Below are 23526 nucleotides of genomic sequence, written 5' to 3'. Positions count from 1 at the left end.
TCCTGCAGACACTTAACTCCCTTCGCCTCTCTGCCCTGAGCCTCTGTAGCTCAGGAGAGGATGGTGGGTTACTGGACCCAGGGGATGCCTCAGCTTCCTCTGAAGAGGCTGGGAGTGGAGCACCTGCAGGCAATGGGTCCTCCCTCCCATCAGGAGCCAGAGCAGACTCTGCTGATGCCTGCACCTGGGGATCCAGCACAGGTGGGGATCCTTCAGGCTCAAGCCCTGGCCCCGGCTCAGCTGGTTCTGGAGGCGGGGAATCCCGTGCAGGCTGGGATCCCTCAGGTTCAGCATCAGAGTCTGACTCCCAGGCCATCACACCATCCCCCCTCCCAGGCCCCCCCCCCTCAACCGAGGGGCCGGACCAGGCTTGCTGGGGTAAGCTGCATGGAAATCACGGAGGCAGGCAGGTGCGTGGACGTTTTCCGCTGGTTCCCATGAACGATCCTCAGGCCCATACCCCTTCCAGTCGATGAGGTATTGGAGCTTCCCCCTGCGGTATCGTGAGTCGAGAATGCGCTCCACCTCGTACTCAGGCTCCCCCTCAACCAAAACTGGCTGCGGTCGTGGATTGTCTGGGTGGAACTCGTCGGGCGGGGCGACTGGACTAAGTAGGGACCGGTGGAACACTGGGTGAACCTTGAGCGATGGAGGTAACTGGAGGCGAAACGCCACCGGCGACACCTGCGCAGTGATGGTGAATGGGCCGGCAAACCGTGCATCCAGCTTTCGTGAGGGCCGAGAAGGATGCAGGTGACGGGTAGAGAGCCACACCCGATCGCCAACATGGAGTTCTGGCCCCTCCTGACGATGTCGGTCAGCCTGGGCCTTGTATGCGTCCTTGGCCTGGCGCAGTTGCTCCATCAATAATTGTTGCTGGGACTGAAGCTCCTGAAGCCAGTCTGTCACTGCGGGGACCGCGGAAGCTGGCAGCACATCCGGGAACAAACGAGGATGGTAGCCGTAGGAGGCCTGGAACGGGGTCTGCTGGGTGGAGGCGTTCACTGCATTGTTGTAGGCGAACTCCGCCAATGGCAAGTGATCGACCCAGTCATCCTGCTGGAAACTGCAGTAACACCGGAGGTACTGCTCCAGCACCGCATTTGCCCGTTCCGTCTGGCCATCGGTCTGCGGGTGGTGGGCCGAAGATAGACAGACCTCCGTCCCAAGGGTCTGGTGCAGGGCTCGCCAGAAGTGGGATGTGAACTGGACGCCGCGGTCAGAAACCACACGCTCGGGCAGGCCATGCAGGCGGAAGATGTGCTGCAAGTACAGTTGAGCCGTTTCCTTAGCTGTGGGTATGGACGGGCAGGGGGCACAGTGCACCATCTTAGTGAAATGGTCCGTGAAAACCAGGAGGCAGGTACAGTGACGAGATGGGGGCAAGTCCACCACAAAGTCCAGTGAGACCGTGTGCCAGGGACGCGGTGGGACTGGTAATGGCTGGAGCAGACCGGGGGGTCGCCCGGTAGGACCCTTGGCCCTCCGGCAGACATCGCAACCAGCAACATAGCGTGCCACATCAGCCTTCAGGCGGGGCCACCAGAACTCCCGGCTTACCAGATGGGTGGTCCGGTACCGCCCAAAGTGCCCTGCTGCTGGGGCATCGTGGGACATCTGGAGAACCTCAGCCCGCAATGGTCCTGGTGGGATGTATAGACGACCCTGGTGCAGCAGTAGGCCCTGGTGCAGGGCCAGCCCCGGATATCGAGGGCATGACCCGTCAGACAGTTCCCGGAGCCGTTCCTGTGCCCAAGCGTCGACCCGTTGCTGTTCTCGCACCCGAGCCTGCAGCGGCTTGGCCTCCTGAGTGGCCAGGAATGCGGCTGGTGGTAAGATAGTCGTCGGTACTGCCTGCTGTACAGTGTCTGCGACGTCCTCAGGTTTCCGGGACAGGGCATCCGCTTTCCGGTTTTGGGAGCTAGGGATGTAGCGGATCCGGAACTGGAACCGGGAGAAAAACAGCGCCCACCGGATCTGCCTTTGGTTCAACTTGCGGGTGGTCTGGAGGTACTCCAGATTCCGGTGGTCCGTTCTCACTTCCACCGGGTGTCGTGCCCCCTCAAGATGATGGCGCCAGACCTCAAAGGCCACCTTGATGGCCAGTAGTTCCCGCTCCCACACGGTATAGTTACGCTCCGCCGGAAGGAGCTGCCGGGAGTAATAAGCGCAGGGTAACAGTGGCGCATCGGGTCCTTGTTGCTGAGACAGGATGGCACCGAGAGCCGTACTGGAGGCATCAGTCTCCACCACGAAGGGACGAGAGGGATCAGGATGCTGTAAAATCGGCGCCCTCTGGAAACAGGCTTTCAACCCCTGAAATGCCACTTCAGCCTCCTCATCCCAGGAGAAGGGCGTCTTGGGGCGCAGCAGTCGGGTTAATGGGGTGGTGCGATGAGCATAATCTGCAATGAAGGTCCGGTAATAGTTGGCGAACCCTAGGAACCGCTGTAAGTCCTTGCGGTTCCGGGGCGCTGCCCACTCTCGAACCGCAGCCACCTTCCCAGGGTCCATCTGCACCCCGTCAGGGGAGAGTCGGTGTCCAAGGAAGTCTACTGACCGCTGGTGGAACTCGCACTTGCTGAGCTTGGCGTACAGTCGGTGCTCCCGCAAGCGCTGCAACACGGACCGAACATGACTCTCGTGACGGGCTGGGTCACGGGAATAAACCAGAATATCATCTAGGTACACCACCACGTATTTGTCTAGCAAGTCCTGGAACACGTGGTTGATGTACCGTTGAAACACGGCGGGCGCGTTGCATAATCCGAACGGCATAACCAGGTATTCAAACTGCCCATACCGGGTCCCGAATGCAGTCTTCCACTCGTCCCCGGCACGGATCCGAATCAGGTTGTAGGCCCCTCGGAGGTCCAGTTTGGTGAACATCTGCGCCCCCTGCACCCGCTCCAGCAATTCTGCAATAAGGGGCAAGGGGTACCGGTCTGGGATGGTGATCTTATTCAGGGCCCGGTAGTCATGGCAGAGGCGAAGCTCCCCACACTTCTTCTTAACGAAGAGTACAGGAGCGGCAGTGGGTGAGGTAGAGGGCCTAATGAACCCGCGTTCCAGGTTCTTGCGAAGGAAGTCCTGCAAGGCTTCACGCTCTGGCTCCGAAAGAGAATATAAGCGGCTCACAGGCAGGGGCGCCCTAGGCTGTAGGTCTATGCCGCAGTCGAAGGACCGATGAGGCGGCAGCTTGTCTGCTCCCTGTTCCTCGAACATGTCTAAATAGTCCTGGTACACAGCAGGGAGCGTTGACAAAGCCTGACCCATGGGGGCAGCTGCTACTAACTCGGACTGAGCATGGGAACCTGGGTCTGGGAAGCGTACCGTCCGATTGACCCAGTCGATCTGAACATCGTGCGACTCCAGCCAGTCCATCCCAAGCACCAGGGGAAACCGGGGCATGGTGGCAATGTCCAGGGTTCGCACCTCCCGGTGCTGCTGGTAGCACAGGACCAAGGGCTGGGTCTCCCGAGTAACAGCGCCCGAGCGTAGGAGCCGTCCGTCAATTGCCTCCACCTGTACTGGTTCCGGCTTGTTCTGAAGCGGCACCTGATGCTGAGTGGCGAAGGCAGAGTCCATATAGGAGCGGGTTGCCCCCGAATCCACCAGAGCGTGGGTGAGAATCCAGGGCCCACCGGGGGGGTATAGACGCACCGGTATCATGAGGTGTTGCAATTCCACTGGTGAGGGCCCATCATGCGATGCTTGGGACCCCAGGTAGCCTGGGCCATCGGCTACTGGGGTTGGCCGTTTTCCCTGCGGCTGGCGTTTCTCAGGGCAGGTTTGGGCGTAGTGTCCACTCCCACCGCAGTAGAGACACAGGTTCCCCTCCCGACGCCGAGTCTTTTCCGAGGGGGAGAGGCGAGGCCGCGCTGCCCCGAGCTGCATCGGCTCCTCCAATGACTCAGCTCTGGCCACGGAACTGCAGGGAAGCACCGGCGCCGGGAGGCCGGAGTGCCGGCGGCCCCGGGCCTGGCGACGGTCCTCCAACCGATCGTCTATCTGCAGACTCCGTTGGATGAGGGCATCCAGTGTGGCAGGGCGATCCAACGTGGCCAGCTGATCCAGTATCTCGTCTGAAAGTCCCTCGAGATACTGGTCCCGCAGGGCAGAGTCGTTCCAGGTCAAGTCCTGCGCCAGCAGCCGAAATTCCGTGGCATAGGTGGCCACTGTGGACTTGCCCTGTTTCAACCGCCGAATTGCCCGATTGGCTTGACTCCCCTTCTGAGGGTTGGCGAACGTGGTTTCCAGATGATTGCAAAACCCCGTATAGTCTGTCAGCAAGGGGGAGTCTTGCCGGAGCAGCGGCAACGCCCACTTGGCCGCCTGGTCCTTCAGCAAGCTGATCAGGAAGTGCACCTTAGTGCGATCGTCAGGGAAATCCCGAGCTCGCCCCTGAATATACAGCTTGGCCTGGGCGAGAAACATGGGAAAGCTGGCTGGGGACCCATCAAATTTCTCTGGCAGGGCCACTGGGTACTTGCCAGGAGCTGGGGCGGCGGCCCCAGGAGCCAGTAAGGCATCCAAACGCTGCTGAAGCGCCGTAACCACATTGCTTAGCTGCTGCACGGTGTGGGTCAAGGCCTGGTTCTCCTGGGCCAATGCCACCAGCGCAGCCGCCTGGTCAGCCATGGCTACTAGTTCCTCCCGAACGCACCCCAGCGAAGGGGGAGTGCGGGTGTGGCGTGAGCAAACTGTGCTGGCCCCAAGGGTTTGTCCATGAAGCGAGGTCCAAATCCAGTCCTGGGTCTAGGGGTCCAAAGGAGGTCAATCCGGCAGGGAGCGAGGCAGGGAGCAGATCAAGGTCCAAGGCAGGTTCAGGCACAAGGTTGCAGGTTGAGCACACGCTTGCAACTAAGTTGCTCACGCAACTTGGGCTGGGTCTGGCTGGCTTTTATCTGGCCCTATGCTTAGGGCGGTCCCGATCCTCCGGAGACTCGCCTCTCCTCCGGGCCTGGAGGCGAGCACTCCTCCTGCAGACACTTAACTCCCTTCGCCTCTCTGCCCTGAGCCTCTGTAGCTCAGGAGAGGATGGTGGGTTACTGGACCCAGGGGATGCCTCAGCTTCCTCTGAAGAGGCTGGGAGTGGAGCACCTGCAGGCAATGGGTCCTCCCTCCCATCAGGAGCCAGAGCAGACTCTGCTGATGCCTGCACCTGGGGATCCAGCACAGGTGGGGATCCTTCAGGCTCAAGCCCTGGCCCCGGCTCAGCTGGTTCTGGAGGCGGGGAATCCCGTGCAGGCTGGGATCCCTCAGGTTCAGCATCAGAGTCTGACTCCCAGGCCATCACACCTGCAATCCTAAGAGCTAGGAACTTGCTCTCTTTTCAAAACGAAAGGAAGACTTATGAGGACACTCAGCTCTGAGTCCTCTATCATGTGCTGCTGTGGAAGTGCACCAGGCGGTGGTGGACTCAGAGCTGAGGGCTCCGATCATTCATTTGTACTTTCGTTTCGGAAAAAGAAAAAACATTCCTAGCTCTTAGGATTGCAGCCGTCGGCTCAAGTTTAACAGTCCTTCCACTGCACAGCTTTGCAATAGCCTTCTGAGATCTGGGAAGTAACATTCCAGTTTTGCAGAGGGCTAAGAATCCAACGAGACACAGGGCTCATCCACACTTTTGTCTGTCCTATGATTTCTAGTCCAAGGGGCTTTTCCTCTTGTCCCGCTGCTTTCCCCAACAAAACCTGCAATTCACTGCTGAATTGGAACAAATGCCAGTCAGGCTACCTGTGGATTGATGCTTGTTCTGATTCAGCAGCAAATTGTGGGTTTTCCTGGAGAAAGCAGAGAGACAGAAGGAAAACCTATCAGACCCTAGAAATCATGGAACAAACAGAAGAACACACAGGACAAAGGGAAGTGTGGATGGACAAAGTCCTTGTGTGGTTTTTTTGTTTGTTTTTTTTTAAACCAAACTAGCTGACCCCAAGCAAGATTAAGACCATGGTTTGGTGGTGTGCTTTAACCATTTGCCCCTCCTGAGGTCTCAGTCATAATCAACCTTCCCCCACACCTGTCATTTGCAGCTTGCTCAATGTTTTCCAGTAGCGGAGATGGGGTTTGAAATGGAGAGCTAAACTCAATGCACCAGAGGACACTGTCTGCATCTTTCAGTGGCATCAAAGTATTTCAGAACCAGGTGGGTGGTGACATAGAAAGGTGCCGAAATCAGCTCTCTGGGTTTTCAGATACAGGGATTTTCCACTCTTTCTGGGAGATGTCAGAAATTGAACTCAGGACCTTCTGCATGCGAAGCATGTGCCCTACCACTGAGCTTCAGCTCCTTTCCAGGTAGACATGACTTATGTAGGTGGGGTTCATTACTCTGTATCTGGGCAAGTTGCTTGTTCACTGTGCAACTTTTCTTATGCGATTGCAACCAATTGGATGCCATTTTGAATCAAAGGCGGCGGACTGAGCCTCTTCAAAACTGCACTGATTTGAACCATCGGCTTCAAAACTGCGCCGACGTTTTGGTTTCTTCGAATTCCCCAGCTAGAAGGCTGCATGTATCAAAGGGAAAAAGGAAAGAAGACTACAAAAAACACAGCACTCCTACTGCTTCTGTTTGGCGTTGATAACACAAAACAAAAACGGAGCATAAGAGGCTGCAATGTTTTTTCACATTTTTATTTAGAAAGGAAAGTTGTCATTTCTCCATCTGTTTAACCCTGTGTGTGTGTAGAAAACTGCACCCTTACTTGGTGTATGTGTGCATGTGTAAGTACATCTGGCATATGTATTTTTACATTTGCTTGAATTTTATTTATTTATTGCCACTCTGGGGCAATTCATTATTACTATTATTATTATTATGATTATTATTATTACTTCTATTTATAATTTACATAGCACTTTCAATTCACAAAGTGCCCTACACAGTACCATTTCATAACAATCCAGGGCAGCAGGTGCCCTTATACCCATTTTACAGATGAGAATCTGAGGGTGAATGAGAACAATTTGTCTGCTCCTCCTGTGACGGTTGAGGCGGAACTTGAATGCATGCCTCCCAGACCAAAGCCCAAAAGTCTCAATCCATCAGCCCAGTGGCTCTCCCAAAAGGCCAATACAAAATGACAAGACACATACAACCCACCTGTATTCTGGGGCAGGCAGCTAGAACACAGGATCCACCAACTCCCTGCTTGACTTTTTAGAGCCAGATTCTGCCTGGGTGATTCTGATTCTGCCTGGGCGGTTCTGTCCTGAAAAGCCAACATTCAAAAGAACCATATGGCCAGCTCAGAAGGCTGAAAACATAGAAGGACTTAACTCTGGAGAAGCACCACTACACCATTGTATTGCCTCTCACCAGATGAATTTTATCCTTCATCTTACTATTCCAAATGAGTGTTTTCATTACATACTGCAAAACTCAGTTACCTGGAAGCCCATGGAATGACAAGTGAGACGGGAATCCACGTCCATAAGTCTTTCCTGATATATAAGTGGCAGTTGTACAGGTTAGTTTAAGAAAAGGTCGCTCCTTTCCATGATTCTCCTCGACCCAGATCATTGAGCAATGAATATAAGCTTCCAGTCCCTGCTCCATGCGATGCAATGCAAGGACCTGCTATCTATTCAGGCAAATGAGCTACAGTCTCAAGTCATGTTATATTTTTACTCCAGGAGTGAGAAAATGAGACCCTCCATCAGCCTGTCAGTCATTCTCCTGCCTTGGACAGGAAGCTGGAGGTGTTGTTGAGTTCTTTTGCAGGAAGGGCTTCATGGAAGCCAATTTTTTTTCTTGAGGCTGAAACATTAGCAAGATGGCGGCCGCGGAGCTCATTTCTTGCTGGCGATCTTTTTCTTACGGGCAGCGACCAGATCATAGAAGGGGTCTTGTGTGATGCTGGTTCTGGAATTTAAAAAAGGGGTGGAAACGGGAGATATTCAAGGCTCGGCCACCAGCAAAGTGTTGATCACCTTCACAGGAGCCAGGAGGACCTTATTAATTTATTTAGAAAATAATATGTAGCACTTAATATTTTTTTAGAAGGGGGGATCCTCTAAGCAGCTTATAAGAATTTTTGAATACATCATAAAAAAACCTTTCAGTTAAGAACAATGCTATTGGCAGGGCAATAAACAGGACAAGGCTCCTAGGCATCTGCTATGGGGAAATAGTCAAATGAGGCCACGAGAAATCCATAAGAAGGTAAGAAGATGTCTCATATTGAGTCAGACCACTGGTCCATCTAGCTCATTATTGTCTACACTGGCAGCAGCTCTCTAGGGCTCTCTAGCTCTGCCAGGAGATGCTGGGGATTGAACCTGGGGCCTTCTGTGTGTGAAGCTGATGCTCTGCCTATGAGCTATGGCCCAGCCCCTATCTTCCATGTGCAGAATTGGGGTCATATACCACTGAATACCAGTTCCTGGGAATGCACAAGATGGAAGGACAGTTGCCTTCATGCCCTGCTTAGGGGCCTCCTAGAGGCATCTGGTTAGCCACTGCAGGAAGTAGGGTGCTGTTCATAGGAGAATCAAAGCCAAAACTTCAAGGGACAAAGTAGAAGGAAAGGCAGCATGGTGTGGCTGATAGAATGGAGCAAAAGGCCTTCCCAGGGCTAGCAAAGATATCAGTACTGAAAGTGGGTTATGTGGTTTTCAACCAATGTACCTATGCTGCATTGGCCTTTAAAAACCCCCAAAAGGTATGGTACCGGGTTAATTCAGTATGTGCCTATGTCCTCTACACCTGTCTGGTCTTGCCACCTTTTATAACTAAAAACTGGCAGTCTCGTTATTTTGTTTTAAAAAGATCCTGAACCAAACTGTGAATGCCATGAGGTGGATCACACGTGCGTGCTCCTCGCTTGGTGACTGCAGCACCGAAAGATGAATCAGCATCATAGATCAAATGGCACAGACGGACCATTTGCATCAGTTCAAAACACTGTGCTTTGCAGTGGAGACAGTCCACACATTCTGCCATGAATTACTTACGAGCTAATGGATGATTAGAAATCAAATGAGGCCATGTAGGCGCACAGTTTTGTGAGGGTCCGTGGGTGCACCACCCGTCAGGGCCATATTGGGCTGTCGATTGTCACACTGGTGGGGAACTATGGTGTGCCTTATCCCCAAGTATTTCTCCCCTCCATTTCCCCTTCCTGTGTCCACTGTTCTCACAGCACCACCATGCTGCCACATCACCCTGACGGCCTTCCTTCTCACCGTATTGCGTCAATCCATAGGTCACGCTCCTCCGCCGAGGGTGCAGAGATCTTGTAAGACTGGTGTTTGCCTTCAACCACTTTCCCATCTCCGTCCATCTTGCAGGCTTTGATTTTCTGCCCCTTGCAGTTTGTATTAAAGAGCTCAAAGCAATTCTAAGGACAGAAAATAGAAGGGAATCAAGAGACTGGAAATCAACAAAGCTACAAGATCCAGCATGCGGCAAGCCTCTGTTTCTGCTGTGCTGTAGGTCAAAGCTGCAAAGGCACCCCCCTTCAGATTTCCACATATACAATAATGCTGGAATTCTATGTGATCTTGTGGCTATGACATTGCGCTGTGAAGAACTTGGGATTTATTTCCTTTTTCTGAGAAGGACTGGCTGCTTGACCTTGGGGAAACACTTCGCATTGCATTCCTCGACTGTGTATTTAGACTGAAATTTATCTAGAGAGGGGAGGCTTTGCAACAGAGAATGCCATTTTATTTACTCGTTTTATTGACTTGCCGGATTTGAACTTTGCCAATTCTGGAATGAGCTGACCCGATCCATGTCTCCTGGGCAAATTTGTGGATCGGAACATAGCCACCCATCTGATCTTGCACATCTCCATATCAAAATTAATTTTTCAAGGCACATTGGAGAGAAAATACATACAGAAATGCATATAATCACATGCATATTCAAATGCATATGTGAGGATGCCATTGGGTCTGGTTAGGGTGCCCTAGCTGGTGCAGAATGAGGCATCTAGACTGCTGATGGGGGCATCTTGCCGAAAATGTATGACGCCATTAATAAATCACCTTCACTGGCTGTGCATCTACTACCAAACCAGGTCAAAGGTCTGTGTATTAATTTACAAAGCCAAGAACAACTTAGGTCCAGGGCACTTTAGGAACTGCCTGAATCCTTATATTCCAGCTTGATCACTGAGATCATCTGCAGGAGCAATGCTAGTCTTTCTCCAAGTTGGCGCGGATCATTTGACAGCAACAAAAAATAGCCTTTAGTGCCATTGGCCCAGTACTGTGGAATACTCTGCCAAGAGAGATTCCACCAGGGCTTTCTGTCTCAACTTTTGAAAGTCTGCAGGCTTTTAAGAATATGTCTTTCCACAAGACTTCACGGTTTTCTGATTTCAACCTTTTCGTATGGTTTTCACTCTATGGTTTTATGTAGTATTTTTCTTTTCAACAAATAGTGGTATGTAACTAATTATATATATATATATATATATATATATATATATATATATATATATATGAGAGTACTTTTGAGAGAAAATGCAAAATTTGATTTGGAGTGATCCAAGCCAGTGTGACAAAGACCATGAACATGAAACAAGCACAGGAATGAAATGGAGCCCACCTCTCATCAGGGATAAGAGGAATTGCAGGGCAGCATCTGGAGAGCTACCAAGGTCCCCATCCTTGGCTTAATGTGTGCAAACACCCCATTGCATCTTGGGAAAGGAAGGTACAAATTTTGTCTTTCCATGTGCCTTGATACCAATACCCCCTTGCAGCCATAATCTTTTCTTCAAAGAATTTCATTTGTCAAACATTTTGTAACAAAGGAGCTATGAATAACTTGAGTACAACAAATCCTCTTTCTGACTTCATAAAAGAAAAAGTGGGGACGTAGATGTACATTGTTACACATTAGAGAAGCGGTTCCCAAAGTGTGGTCTGTCGACCATCGGTGATCTGTCAGCTTCCTTCAGGTGGCCTAGGGAAGTAACTCTGCAAAGAGGCACAGCTACATGTGTGTGAAGAGGAGTGTGTGTTTGTGTGAAGAATTGTGAGTGCGGTGGCTGCTCCATCATTCTTAGAACTCAATGGTTCTCCTGGAAGGTGAGTGGGGCAGACTGGAAGTTGATAGGATGGGGACAAAGCTCTGCCTTCCTCAGGGGAATAAAGTCATGGCTGGTGGCAAGACAAGGGGAGGTGTCGAGAAAGGGAAAGAAGTATTAAAATATTAATACTGATTTTTAATTCTGTGTTTATTGCTTCTTTGAGCTCTTGTTGTGTTTCATTAAAATTCCATTAAAATACTTCAGTATCTATCACATTACAATTTCTAAGCAACATGTGGGAGAATAATTAAGCCAAGATCCTCGACAATTTTCAAGTGGTCCAGGGCAGGAAAAAGCTTGGGAACCATTGCATTAGAACACAGCAACATAGGAAGCTTATATCAAGCCAGAGCACTGGCCCATCTACTCAGCATTGTCCATACTGGTTGAAGGTGGTACTCCAGGTTTTCAGACAGGAATCCCGAGCTCTACTTTGAGATGCACAGAAATGAATCTGCGACCTTCTGCATGAAAAGCAGCTGCTCCACCACTAAACTACAGTCCTTTGTGGGGCACTTAGATAGACCCTTATAGCAGTTACTCCTGGGCAGCCCAATCCTGTGCATTTTTACTTGGGATTGCCGATCAGAAGGTCGGCGGTTCGAATCCCTGTGACAGTGTGAGCTCCCATTGCTCGGTCCCAGCTCCTGCCAACCTAGCAGTTCGAAAGCACGTCAAAGTGCAAGTAGATAAATAGGTACCGCTCCGGCAGGAAGGTAAACAGCATTTCCGTATTCTGGTCTGGTTCGCCAGAAGTGGCTTAGTCATGCTGGCCACATGGCCTGGAAGCTGTACACCGGCTCCCTTGGCCAGTAATGCAAGAAGATGAGCGCTGCAACCCCAGAGTCATCTGCGACTGGACCTAATGGTCAGAGGTCCCTTTACCTTTACTATAAGCATTATTACTAAGTCAGTGCACATAAGATTACATTTGGCAGCCTTAGTGTCAGCTTTCTAATGAAAAGCAGCTCGCGGGCCAGCATTCCCTTTGCACTCATAGGCGGCTGCCCACTTGAAGGGCATTTTGATTCCTGTATCCTTGGGCAAAGACCACCAACCCAGGCTGTTCTGTGTCCCAAAGAGATACAGAATGTTGGGTGGTTTGGCAGCAGCTTTGTAGAAGAAGAAGAAAAGTTTGGATATGATATCCCACTTTATTACTACCCTAAGGAGTCTCAAAGCGGCTAACATTCTCCTTTCCCTTCGTCCCCCACAACAAACACTCTGTGTGGTGAGTGGGGCTGAGAGACTTCAAAGAAGTGTGACTAGCCCAAGGTCACCCAGCAGCTGCATGTGGAGGAGCGGAGACGCAAACCAGGTTCACCAGATTACGAGTCTACAACTCTTAACCATTACACCACACTGGCTCTCTTGTAGAATTGCCTGAATGCTTTTGCCTTCTATGGCGTTTTTCCTGATGTGGCACCATGTAGCATTTGTAAGATCCTGTTAGAAGAATTCTAACTCCCACCTCCCATCTCTCAAGTGCACTCCAAGTTAAGCTATCAAGTAATCTGCTGAATGGATGCACTCCAATCTCAGCGAGAAGCTATCGGCAGAAATCGTGTGTTCTGATCTGGCACCCGTCCCGTCCCCCTCCTCAGTGTAACTTTCAGATGAGATCTCCTTGACGGACACCGCTAAGGGGTGGGCTCCCTCAAGATCTTGATTAGCCGAGACACCAGTAACAAAGCACTGCTACTCAATGTTCTTTTTAAAGACAGGTGTATTGCTCCCGCTGATATCCATCTCGGAAGGTACTGACATGCAAAAGTAATTGGAGGGCTTCAGGTGCCTCTTTCAATGTACTATGATGCTCCAGAATGAGCTTTTGAGAACCCCGAGAGACGCTCACCTTCCCTCTTGGTGCATTTTCATACATGTTAAGCATTCTACAAAATGCACCTGGTTTCCCCTGGTAATTTGTGGAGGAAACAAATGGTGTGTAGAAGCAAGAGGGGCAGATGTTAAGCTATAGGGAAGGGCTTTTGCAGGTCAGGTTCTTAAGGATATTCCAGTCCACTTCTGTGAAATTTTCACTTTCTTTATTCAAAAAAACCTAATCTGGTTGTGATGGGCCAGGACTCAACTTCCTCTACTGAATAGCAGCCTGAAGGGAGAGAAGGTGGAGTGGCTCCCCCTGCAGCTGGTCAGCCTTCAAGGACACAGAGGAGAACCAGCCAGCTTCAGCCTTCTTAAACAGGACTTTGGGCAGCAATCAGATGCTGGAAACAATGCCTGTGGTTCCCAGTCTCACCTTGCTGCTTCCATTTGGACCCTTCACTTCATGACCGCTTGCATTCTGTCACCTCTGGATTGTCTGACAATTTGGATTGCTTTTCGCCTGACCCTCAGCCCTCAGAATGGACAGGAATTCGCATGTGGATTTGGCTTTGAGGCAAGTGTATCAGAGTCTCATCTCCTATCTGATTCCACCCAGCTCTGCACCCTGTTGCTTGGCAATGGGACTTGGGGCTGAGCTATGACACTGGTGCCCTTCAGATGTTTTGGACTGCGACTCCTATAGTCCCTGATTATTGGTCATGCTGGCTGGGGCAGATGGGAGCCGTAGTCCAAAATGTATAGGGGGCACCAGGTTGGGGAAGGCTGCCCTAGTCCTTTATGGAGTGGGTTGGAAGGGAAGAGAATTAAACCAGTTACTCAGCAAGCAGTAAGTTGTCTCCCACTTTATAGTGTTCTAAATGCCAATGCACATGTATGATTGCAAAGCACATGGTCCTTAATTCACTACTTTAAAAAAAAAGAACCCCACAAAGTTTTAGAGATGAAAATTATTTAAAATACATGCTGACTCAGGAGTAAATCCCATTGTATTTAATGAGTCTTACTCTTGGCTAAGTTGGTACAGGCTTGCTGCATAACATACATATTGGGTGACTTGGATTTTGGTGTTCCGTGGAAATTTACGATGGATCTTTCGATGTAAGCAAAGGAGGAGGTGGAGGAGGAGGAGAGGGAAGCTAGACTACCAAATCTAATTCTATCCACTTCCTTGTCATTGGGAATTCCAAGAACTATCATCAACAAGGCTGTTGTTTTTGAACTTCAAAAGTATAGGAACTTGGTTGTGGATGAGGGTGAAGCCAGAGCAGAGGCTGGGGGAATCTAGTGCATCACAGGAGAGTCAGATGGAGCCTGGTTGGTCATGCAGTGAAGCTTGGTGGAACCTGTGTTTTGCTGGCTTTACAGACACCAATTAGTAGTAACATATTTTCACTGGGTCTTGCTAATAAAGTATCATTATGTGCAAACCCGGAGGAACCCCAAAGTCTGTAGAACTACAAAGTAAATATAGGGGAAAGAATCCTCAGTGGGGGGAAGAATCAGCTCACTGAGGACTGAGCAATGCTCAGTTAGCATGGTAGGTTGACTGATGGTTGAAGTAGAAAAGCAAATGGAAAATCTGGGAGTGGGGACCACTTGATGTCTGGAGCCCTAAACAAGAGCTATCCACATGAAACACAAAGAGAAGAGTTGGAAATCTAATATTCATGGTGTACTTGTAGGATGTGTAGGTATGTAAGGTATGTATTATATGTAATGTAATGTAATGTAATGTAAGGTTTTATGTTCACTTTTTGTTATCTGAAGTATAATAAAGATTAAAAATAAAAAAGAGCTAGCCACACGACATTTTTTGTAGACTCTGCTTGGACCATCTAGTTGACCATCTAGTTTACAAACAAAGAACCAGAAGTAGAGGCCTTGTTGGCCTGGAGTTTCACGCTACAACAAATCTACTGAACTGGGGAAGCAAAAAATATTTGTTGTGTCTAAGGAAAGGATGATAATCACTGATCACAGTTAGTAGCAGTGACTTACTCGTTTCTTCGGGTCATCTACTTTTCGAACAGATAGATTTTCCAGAGGAATAATCCCCAGCGGTTCCTTGTCCTGGAAAAAAATTCAAATCAGAGATGAGTTACCTTCCCAATGTGCAGGCAGTACCTAGGAAGTCAGTGCTAGCAGCTGCCCACTGAGCCTGGGCTGGAGAACATGGTTGGCATTATGACCTAGGAGACCAGGGTTTAAATCCCTACTCAGCCATGAAGCCCACTGGGTGACCTTGGGCCAGTCACTCACAGTCACCCTAACCTGCCTCACAAGGTTGTTGTGAGGATTAAATTGGGAGAACCAGGTATACCACCTTGAAGACAAAGGTGGTATATAATTGTAATAAATAAAAGAGCACCCAGTTCCATGTATGTTTTTATTACCATATTTCTATCCCCCTATTCATCCAAGAAGCTCAGGTTGTCATACATGGTTCCCTCACTATCTTTTATCTCCTCACAGCAACCCTGTGAGGCAGGTTGGACTGAGAGACGTCTAGTGACTGGCCCAGGTTCATTCACAGCTGTGTGGTTATTTGAACCCTGATCTCCCAGGTCCCGGACCAGTACTCTAACCCCTGCACCACACTAGAATGTCCCTCACATTCTCTGAGGATACATCTTTCAGATAAAGTTTGTGGGTTTTTTTGTTTTTTTTTAATGGAAGGGACACAACTCTTACCGTGGTGTATTCAAAATAGTACAGGCAGTTATCCGTCAGAATGAACCAACGGCGCTTCCAGGTCTTCACTCTGCCTCCTAGTGCAAAAGGAATTTAAAATATGTCAGTCCACAAACACACACACTCCATGCTTAAGACTGGATTAATCTTTAAGCTATGTTTGCTATAGCGTGAGTTAGTTTAGAATTATCTTAGGGGGCTTAGGTTGCACATACATCAAACATTTAAAACATATTCTCTTCAAAGAATCCCGGAAACTGTAGCGTATTATCCACAGAGCTAGAATTCCAAGCAACTTTAACAAACTACGGTTCTCAGGATTCTTTTTGGAGGGGAGGGCAAGATGTACTTTAAATTTCCTCTAAATGTATGGTGTGCATAAAGCCTTAGTGTTCTCTGAGAATACATCAGAAGAATATGGCAGATTGCAGCCACATGGCAGAAAGGCAATGACCATGCTCCCTAGGGGTGGTAAAACATTGACTGCTCGTGTTCACAACGTGCGTGGCTAACATTATTCTGGATGTGATGTGGTGGTGGGCTGCCATGTCTAGAAAGTTACTGTTAAGTTCATAGCCCAGCTTGGCAATGATGCCTAATGAGTAGCCTCGGGCAAGTTACTATCCCTCAGTCCAATCTTGCAAGCTTTTGAGACCACGATGAAACTGTAAAGAAATACTATACCACCCTACGCATCCTAGATGAGGGGTATAAAACAGGGTGTCCTCCAGAAACTGCTGGACTACAAATCCCATCACCCCTGGCAATTGGCTGTACTGACTGGGGCTGATGGGAGTTGCAGGCTATAACATCTGGAAGGCACTAGGTTGACTATCCCTGCCTTTGATCTTGAGAACAGCCAGGAAAGAACCCTAAAACAATATTCAGCATCTTTGGCTGTACACACAACACACATTTAAAGCATACCTCTTCCCTTCCCTCCTAATAAACCTGGGGATATTAGTTTACCCCTCAGAGAGCTACAATTTTCAGCAAACTACAATTCACAGGATTCTTTGTGGTGGGGGAGAGGAAATGTGTTTTTGATGCATGGCATGTATGCAGCCTTTGTGACGCTGGAATGGATCCCTGCACCCACACCTGTGCTCTGAGCATCTTCTGAAAATGCCATTTCCCCAGCAACACAGGGACCGTCTCCTTCCTGCCCCAAGAATCCAAGCCGAAAACCAAGCTGGATGAGGGCAGAGGAGATCGTTTATTATTTCATCCAGGCTCAAGACAGCCTGCGCATTGAAAGAAGGGGATCTCTAGGGAATACAGAGCAGAACTGAACGCCAGGGGTCACTGTCACCCCACCACAACGCAAGGATGGCAGCTTGCTGCAGTCCTAAGCTCGCGAGGAAAGGCTTTGCTGGTTTTCCTTGTGAGAGATTGAGGGGGGTGGGGAGCGCTAACTTGGGTTGGAGGGGCGGCAGCGAGATTTTCAGCAAAATACAAGCATGTTACCTAGTTTAAGGAGCCAGCCTTCCTGGCTGGGGTTGAAGAAAGTATGGGTGAGGTCGTTCCCATCGTCCTCTGGGATGGAAAATGGTTCGTTCTTGATGCTGTCAAACAAACTCTGCCTCAGGAAAAGGAGAAAGAGGAAAGTCCTGAAGGGGACCGCCACACATTTCACCACAGGGACACAGGAGGCTGCCGCCTTCTAGGTTTGTGTGGTATTAGTAATGGTGATTCAGCGCAGCAGTTGTCCAGCATCATGGGCAGAGATTGTTCCCACCACCTGATCCTTCAAACTGAGCACTGAGGAGCATTTAGCTGCACTGAGCTATGGTTCTGAACTGAGCTATAGTTCCTCCCTCAACACTTTCCCTTTCCTCCTGCCCACCTGTGTAGTTAATCACTTATTTCCTCTCACAGGGAGAAATCCTGTGTGGGTCAAACTCAGAGTAGACCCACTGAAACCAATGAAGTCTTTGTCTGACTTAGTTAAATATTGGCCAAAGTGTTTACCTGTTTTGTTTTTATATAACGGGAGTAGTGCCATTTTCCCCCACACAAAAGTTAATAGGCCATTAATGAAATAAATAATGAAGCGTTCATATGCACACAAGCAACGCAGGGACACTAACTGATAAGGTGCGATTAAGAGAGACCAATGGGAAATTAAGAGGCCATTCACCAGGAATCCTGTGCTCAGTGGGAATCAAGAGGTGAAACTGGCAACAGGATGCTTTTAATTAAAGGCACAGGAGCCCCAAAGAGCACATAGGACAGGGTGGCACTGCAAATGCATTTCCAATTTAAAAACGGCCACAAATCAGGTCTGAAATACAGTATAGACTATAGGCCAACCTATAATTAATGACTGGCATGGAATGATTTGTTAAATATGCAAAAAGTGAGAGGGCAAAGGATGACACTTTCAGAGAAAAGGACCAGTATAGAAGCAACCCAGATTTCAGCAGTTTCCACAGTATCCCTCCTTATGACTATTGTCCTCACTTCCAACGCTTCCTACCTCAAATCCATTTCCTCCTCTCATCACTCTTCTCTCCCTTTCAAGCATAATGAACTTGATTCTTGGTCTCCAAATAGAATAAAAAGCATCCCTTTCATTTCCATAAGCTATTCTGTACTCAGCAAGTGGGTTTCCTCTATATGGTTTATTTATTTATTTATTTTCAAAATTGGAGGAACATAAAGTCCCAGTTATGCACATCTGACTCATTCACAAGGGGATTTTCTCATTTCTTGTCCAGTAAAATAGTTTACATTGGGACTACTGGAACATGCTGTCACACATTATGTAATGTCACTGCAACTTCCTCCAAACTGCCAGCAGCAGGAAATCCAATATTTTCATATGAAGGGCACTTCAATGGTTGCTATATAAAATCAGAGTTGCCCCCTGAGTGGTGTTTCAGAATAATTTTTGATAGGTAGGTTATGTTGAAACTGGAAGAAATTGCAAAATTCCTGCAGAAAGTGTCCAGGGCTGTGTAGCATTAGTTAATAAAGGACACTGTGAGAAGCCTCCCCTGACTGTCTGAGCCACACTTTGACAAAAGCGAATCCTTCTTAGAATATGGTCTCTCTTGCCCTGTAATCACACACCTCCAATGTTTACAATGGTAAGGACATTTATTTTAGTGTGTGTGTGTGTGTGTGTGTGTGTGTGTGTAAGAGTAGCATTTTCTGGTAAACCTCTCAATTCTTCAAAAGTCAAACATAGATAAAAAAGGACACTAATCTCACTGAAATGTAAGAAAGTTTTAGAGAGCTGGGTGCAAGCAGGCAGGGGTATGTGGGTGCATGTGCATACACATACACACACACACACACACACACACACGGCCTGCAACAAAATGATGTGGTATATCCTGACCCTTAGAAAAGCACTCCTGTTTAGGACCCGAGGCTTATAGTGCTTTTCTTTTTCTATAATGTTTATAATTTTCTTTTTTCTTTTGACAAAGTAATAACAATAAACAAATAAGAATAAAAATGTGCACCCCACGCCTGATACCATTCCATTGTAACTATCCAGCATCCCAAAATTACAACAGCTCTTGCAATGGAACAAGTTTATTAAATTTGTGAGGTCCATGCCTTTACACAAAATACCATAAAACATTATTAAAAAGATAATGAATAAAATTATAAAAATAAGTTAAAATTCATGCCATGCTGTCCCAGCAAAGGAGACTACCCAAAAAACCCCACCATTCAGGAAAGAAGATACAGCAACAGGTTAAGAGAGCAATGGGAGGGCGATCTGGTTGCAATGGTTTGACCCCTTTCCGTTTTAACAGTACATATTATGCAAACACCTTCCATATCTCCTCAAAATAATTTCTCCTGCATAATCCCCATCTTACCTTAATAGCACGTGCTAATTTATCATTAATAGGTATATCCCACACCTCTTTATACCAGTCTTCCATAGGAACCTTGCCCCTTCCTAGCTCTTATAGTGCTTTTCAAGCCTCCTAGAGGGGAGAAAAGTTTTAGGAGGGAGCAATGTGTTTTTCTGTCCCCCCCCCAAAAAAAACCCTTTACCTGTTGTGTGTTGTGCTGTCCTGAACTATACAGCATAGATTTGGGGCTGGCAGCTAGCCATGACTCTTTTTAAAACAAGGATAATGTTACACAAACAAATATACCAAGTTTTCTCATGTCATTTGTATATCACAAAAATAGCATAATAAATGTGGGGGGGATCTACAACATATGTTTCATTATTAGTGGTCAATGTACATGTGATTAACCCTACCCAATGGACTAGAATGTGGTCTAAACCTCCCTTTAAATCCATATCAGCAAAAAGGAAAGAACTCACTATGAAACTAACTTACAGATGGTACCTAACACCAAGGAAATACGCCCAGGAACCTCACCAAAATGCTGGAGAGGATGAACCTCCACAGGCACATACCTCCACATGTGGTGGGAATGCCCCAGAATCCAACTCTTCTGGACATCAATCATACAAGAAATATGCAAAATAACTAAACAAGTATTAGAAGTCACCCCAGAACTGGCCCTACTAAACATCTTCCAAGATAATAACGCCCACTCACACCATAAAGAGCTCATAACCCACCTACTCCCAGCAGCCAGAAACATCATAGCTAGCCCTGACTCTGAACATTTTATAGGTATAGTGGGTGGGAGAGTGGGTGGCATTTTGGAGAGTGGGAAAGGAGAAACGTGTTCTTTGCCCTCTCCTTTTTCCTGCAGCCTTGCTTTGTAGTTCAGGGAGGAGAGTGTAACCTCTTGGCACACAACTCTCCCACAAACCCTGATTCTCCCTCCATCATACACTTGCTATATGTTATTAGAAACTTGAGCAGTCCAACCCTTCCTTCTCCCCTGCTCCAGTTTCCTTCCCCTACCTCCTCGGTTGATGTGTTGGCATTCTGTATGCATTGGAAGGTCACAGGTCCTTGTCATGCCATTTTTGATATTTCCCTTTTCTCTTAAATTTTGACACATTTTCAAACCTAGGGAATCCACCAGCTTTGCACCATCACCACCTCATTTTGTGGATGGTCCATTCCTTTTTTAAACTGGCAGGCAGTGAGTCACCCAAATTTGTTATTAGATGAATGGCTATATGTAGTCATTCAACATAGCATTCTACTAAGGCAAAGGGTATATAGGTAATAGTTAACATATATTATGTGCCTGTGAAAATAATCACATGCAATCAGATAAATAACTCCCATCAACATTTCCCTGGGAGAATGGGCTGAGTCAGTACTGCAGAAAACCTGAGCTCATTAAGGGCTACAATAAATAGTGGAAGCTAATATTTCTAGTGAAGAGGGAAGAATGATTCATGACATCCTCTGAAGCTTTGGAAGAAATTGCCACACCTGGGAAATTGATGGGCTATCGACTTCGAATTAGTATTGCTCCCTTTCTGTACAGGTCTATTAATTGCCTGCTGGAGAGCTCATTATTACGAGGTGCTTTGAAAACCGCCTGCTGTAGAGTGAAGTCTGGCACAGGAGGAGGAGTGTGATAGACACACAATTATTTTGGAGTCTCTGATGAGTTTTCAAACTGCCCCCCTCACATGTGTTTTAGGGTCGCAGGATCACATCTTCAAGCCATACCCTCAGCTTCCATGCCCAGTGGTCATTCCTTGCATTCAGTGGATGAGCGACAGGGTTCTATGCATATACTGATGTACATATCCACGCCTTCTCTGTGCAGCTGGCAACCCTGATTGGTTAGGCTTCCCATTCATGTGTAAGAGGCACACATGCACATTTGTATGCATGTATCACACTTCCCCCAAACGTGTGGCGGTGGTGGCACAGCTGGTGGGTGTGTTGGTATTTGGGGACATGTCCTCTGGCATAATCCCTTTCTCCTCTCATGGGGGAGGGCATCATTAGTACATGCCTAAGCAAACGTATGGATTTTGGACTACTACAGGTACATATTATGTTTTACTTGCTCTATTAATTGTGTACATTTTTAAAAAGTGAGCTCAGTTTCCCTGGTGCTTTCTTTCCATACATTAGTGGAGCATCTTTGGATCAATTGGCTTATAGGTTCAGAGCGTCTCCCTTTTCTGCTTCATTTGTTTCAGGTTAGATACCATTCAGAAATGCAACAGGTGAAGCTCCCCTTCACTTCATAGCCATGCTGGGGAAGCCATAGCTGTAAGATTTCAGAACAATAGACAATGGTCTTCAATGCAGAAATCCTGCAGGGAAAAACCCTGTCTGTGTGTGTATGTGTGGAAGAGATGACAACTCTAGTTATACGTATTTTTTTCTGCTATCATAACTAGTTTGTCCAAGATTTTTATTCCGCCTTTCTTATTTGGATTTCCCACAGTTCAGTTTGTTCATCTATTTTATAAAATACATTGCTTGCTGTAAGAAAGTGGTCTATAACAAGGCAGTTCCTGTCTACCCTTCCTCCTTTGCTTCCCACTGCAATGCATCTTTCAATCCCAAAGAAATATTTGCATCTCTCAGGCCCTTTCCAGAATGGACAGAGGCTAATTTGACTGCTGGTGTCATTAGGTCAGTGCCAAATATCTACTGCCTGGCCTCACTTACAATACCACTAGTGAGAGAACCCAACTTCTGAGAAGAGAGAAGTGAAAACCTCTGAAGTCATTGTTCCTGAGGATTTCTGGGTAATATGGCCAGAACTAGATGGCATAGGTGAATATGTGGGCTCTTCAACCATTTTTGAAGACTTCTCTTTCCACTTCCAACTAGCAGGAAAAGCGGGGGGAAGCACAGAGCTCTCTTACCCGCAGAAGTGGTTCATGAAGGTCCCCTCCATCATTGATGCCTCTGTTCATGGACACAAACCTCTCAAAGGGAGGTTTGTCTTTGACGTTTGGGTTGTGCAGGCTGGTGTTCAGCATTATGACGGAGAAAGAGAGGATATAGCAGGTGTCTGCCAAAGAAACAAAACAAGCAAGTGAGTGGTGTGCCTAAAGCCTATGATTACTAGGAAGCTTGAAGAATAGGCATTGTGGCAAACTACAAAGAAAATCTTTAGTTTGGGTAGATGCAGTTGAATACGACAGACTTGCTTCCTAAACTCAGCGTTCATATTCAGTTTATCCTGAAATAGGATAGGTTTACGCATAGTTAAGCTATGGAACTCACTCCCACAAGATGGAGTGATGGCTACCAATTTGGATGGCTTTAAAAGAGGGTCGATCCGATTCATGGAGGATAAGGTTATCGGTGATTTCCCAAAGGCAAATGGTTGGCCTCTGTGAGAGCAGAATGGTGGACTATATGGGCTACTGGCCAGCTCTTACGTTTTTATTTACACATAGTAGTAAGAAAAAGAACACAGACATGGGAATTTGAGTCTTGCCAAAAACTGGAGAGGAGGGGTAAGAATTCCCCCCCCCCAAATCCTCCAGGAAGGAATCCATACTGACCTTATTTAGCTTTACAAGGTAACCAAGGATTTTTAATTTTTCCTTGATTTTTCTTTTTCTTTTAAAGCCCCATGCTTTTCACAGCAGCACAGGGTTCTCTCCACAGCTTCCTGCCTGGCTCACTTCCTGGAATGTCCTCAGAGACATTATGTTGTGTTGCATCACTGCAAATGGACTGTGTTTTCTACTGAGAAGTGATGTGAGGCTCTCTCCATGCCTTCAGACTAGCCTCAGTCCTTGGCAAAACCAAGTAGCCCCCTCCCCAATCTCTATAGAACTTTCTCCTACTCTTCCCCAAGAAAGCACCAGAAAATTGTACCTTATTTTCATGGCCAGAAGGGTATTCTTTTTAGGAAATTCCAAGGGGATTTCAACCCAGCCTTAATAGAAATACCCACAGTTGGAGCATGGGAATAGCTGTAGGAAGGATGGCCAGCAGTGGGGAGACTGGGGTGCTAGCTTGTGGTAGCATGGCAGAGGGGTTAAGACAGACAAAATTTCAGGGGAGAGTAATAATAATAATAATAATAATAATAATAATAATAA

General features: G+C 47.7%; 1 protein-coding gene across 1 annotated transcript in view; it reads right to left on the bottom strand.

The window, feature by feature from the left end:
• Nucleotides 1-7124: 7124 nt before the first annotated feature.
• The window catches only part of CYTH4 (cytohesin 4), a 39294-nt gene continuing 22892 nt past the window's right edge, over nt 7125-23526 (bottom strand). The window contains exons 8-13 of the mRNA XM_033163102.1: nt 22333-22481; nt 17058-17169; nt 15591-15667; nt 14898-14969; nt 9196-9350; nt 7125-7873 (exon numbers count right to left, since the gene is read on the bottom strand). Of these exons, the coding sequence (XP_033018993.1) occupies nt 7801-7873; nt 9196-9350; nt 14898-14969; nt 15591-15667; nt 17058-17169; nt 22333-22481 (638 nt within the window). The 3' untranslated portion in view covers nt 7125-7800. The remainder of the gene's footprint in view (nt 7874-9195; nt 9351-14897; nt 14970-15590; nt 15668-17057; nt 17170-22332; nt 22482-23526) is intronic.

This window comes from Lacerta agilis, chromosome 10 (assembly GCF_009819535.1).
Source record: "Lacerta agilis isolate rLacAgi1 chromosome 10, rLacAgi1.pri, whole genome shotgun sequence".
In the NCBI taxonomy this organism is placed as follows: Eukaryota; Metazoa; Chordata; class Lepidosauria; order Squamata; family Lacertidae; genus Lacerta; species Lacerta agilis.
This window is presented reverse-complemented; position numbering and strand designations above follow the sequence as displayed.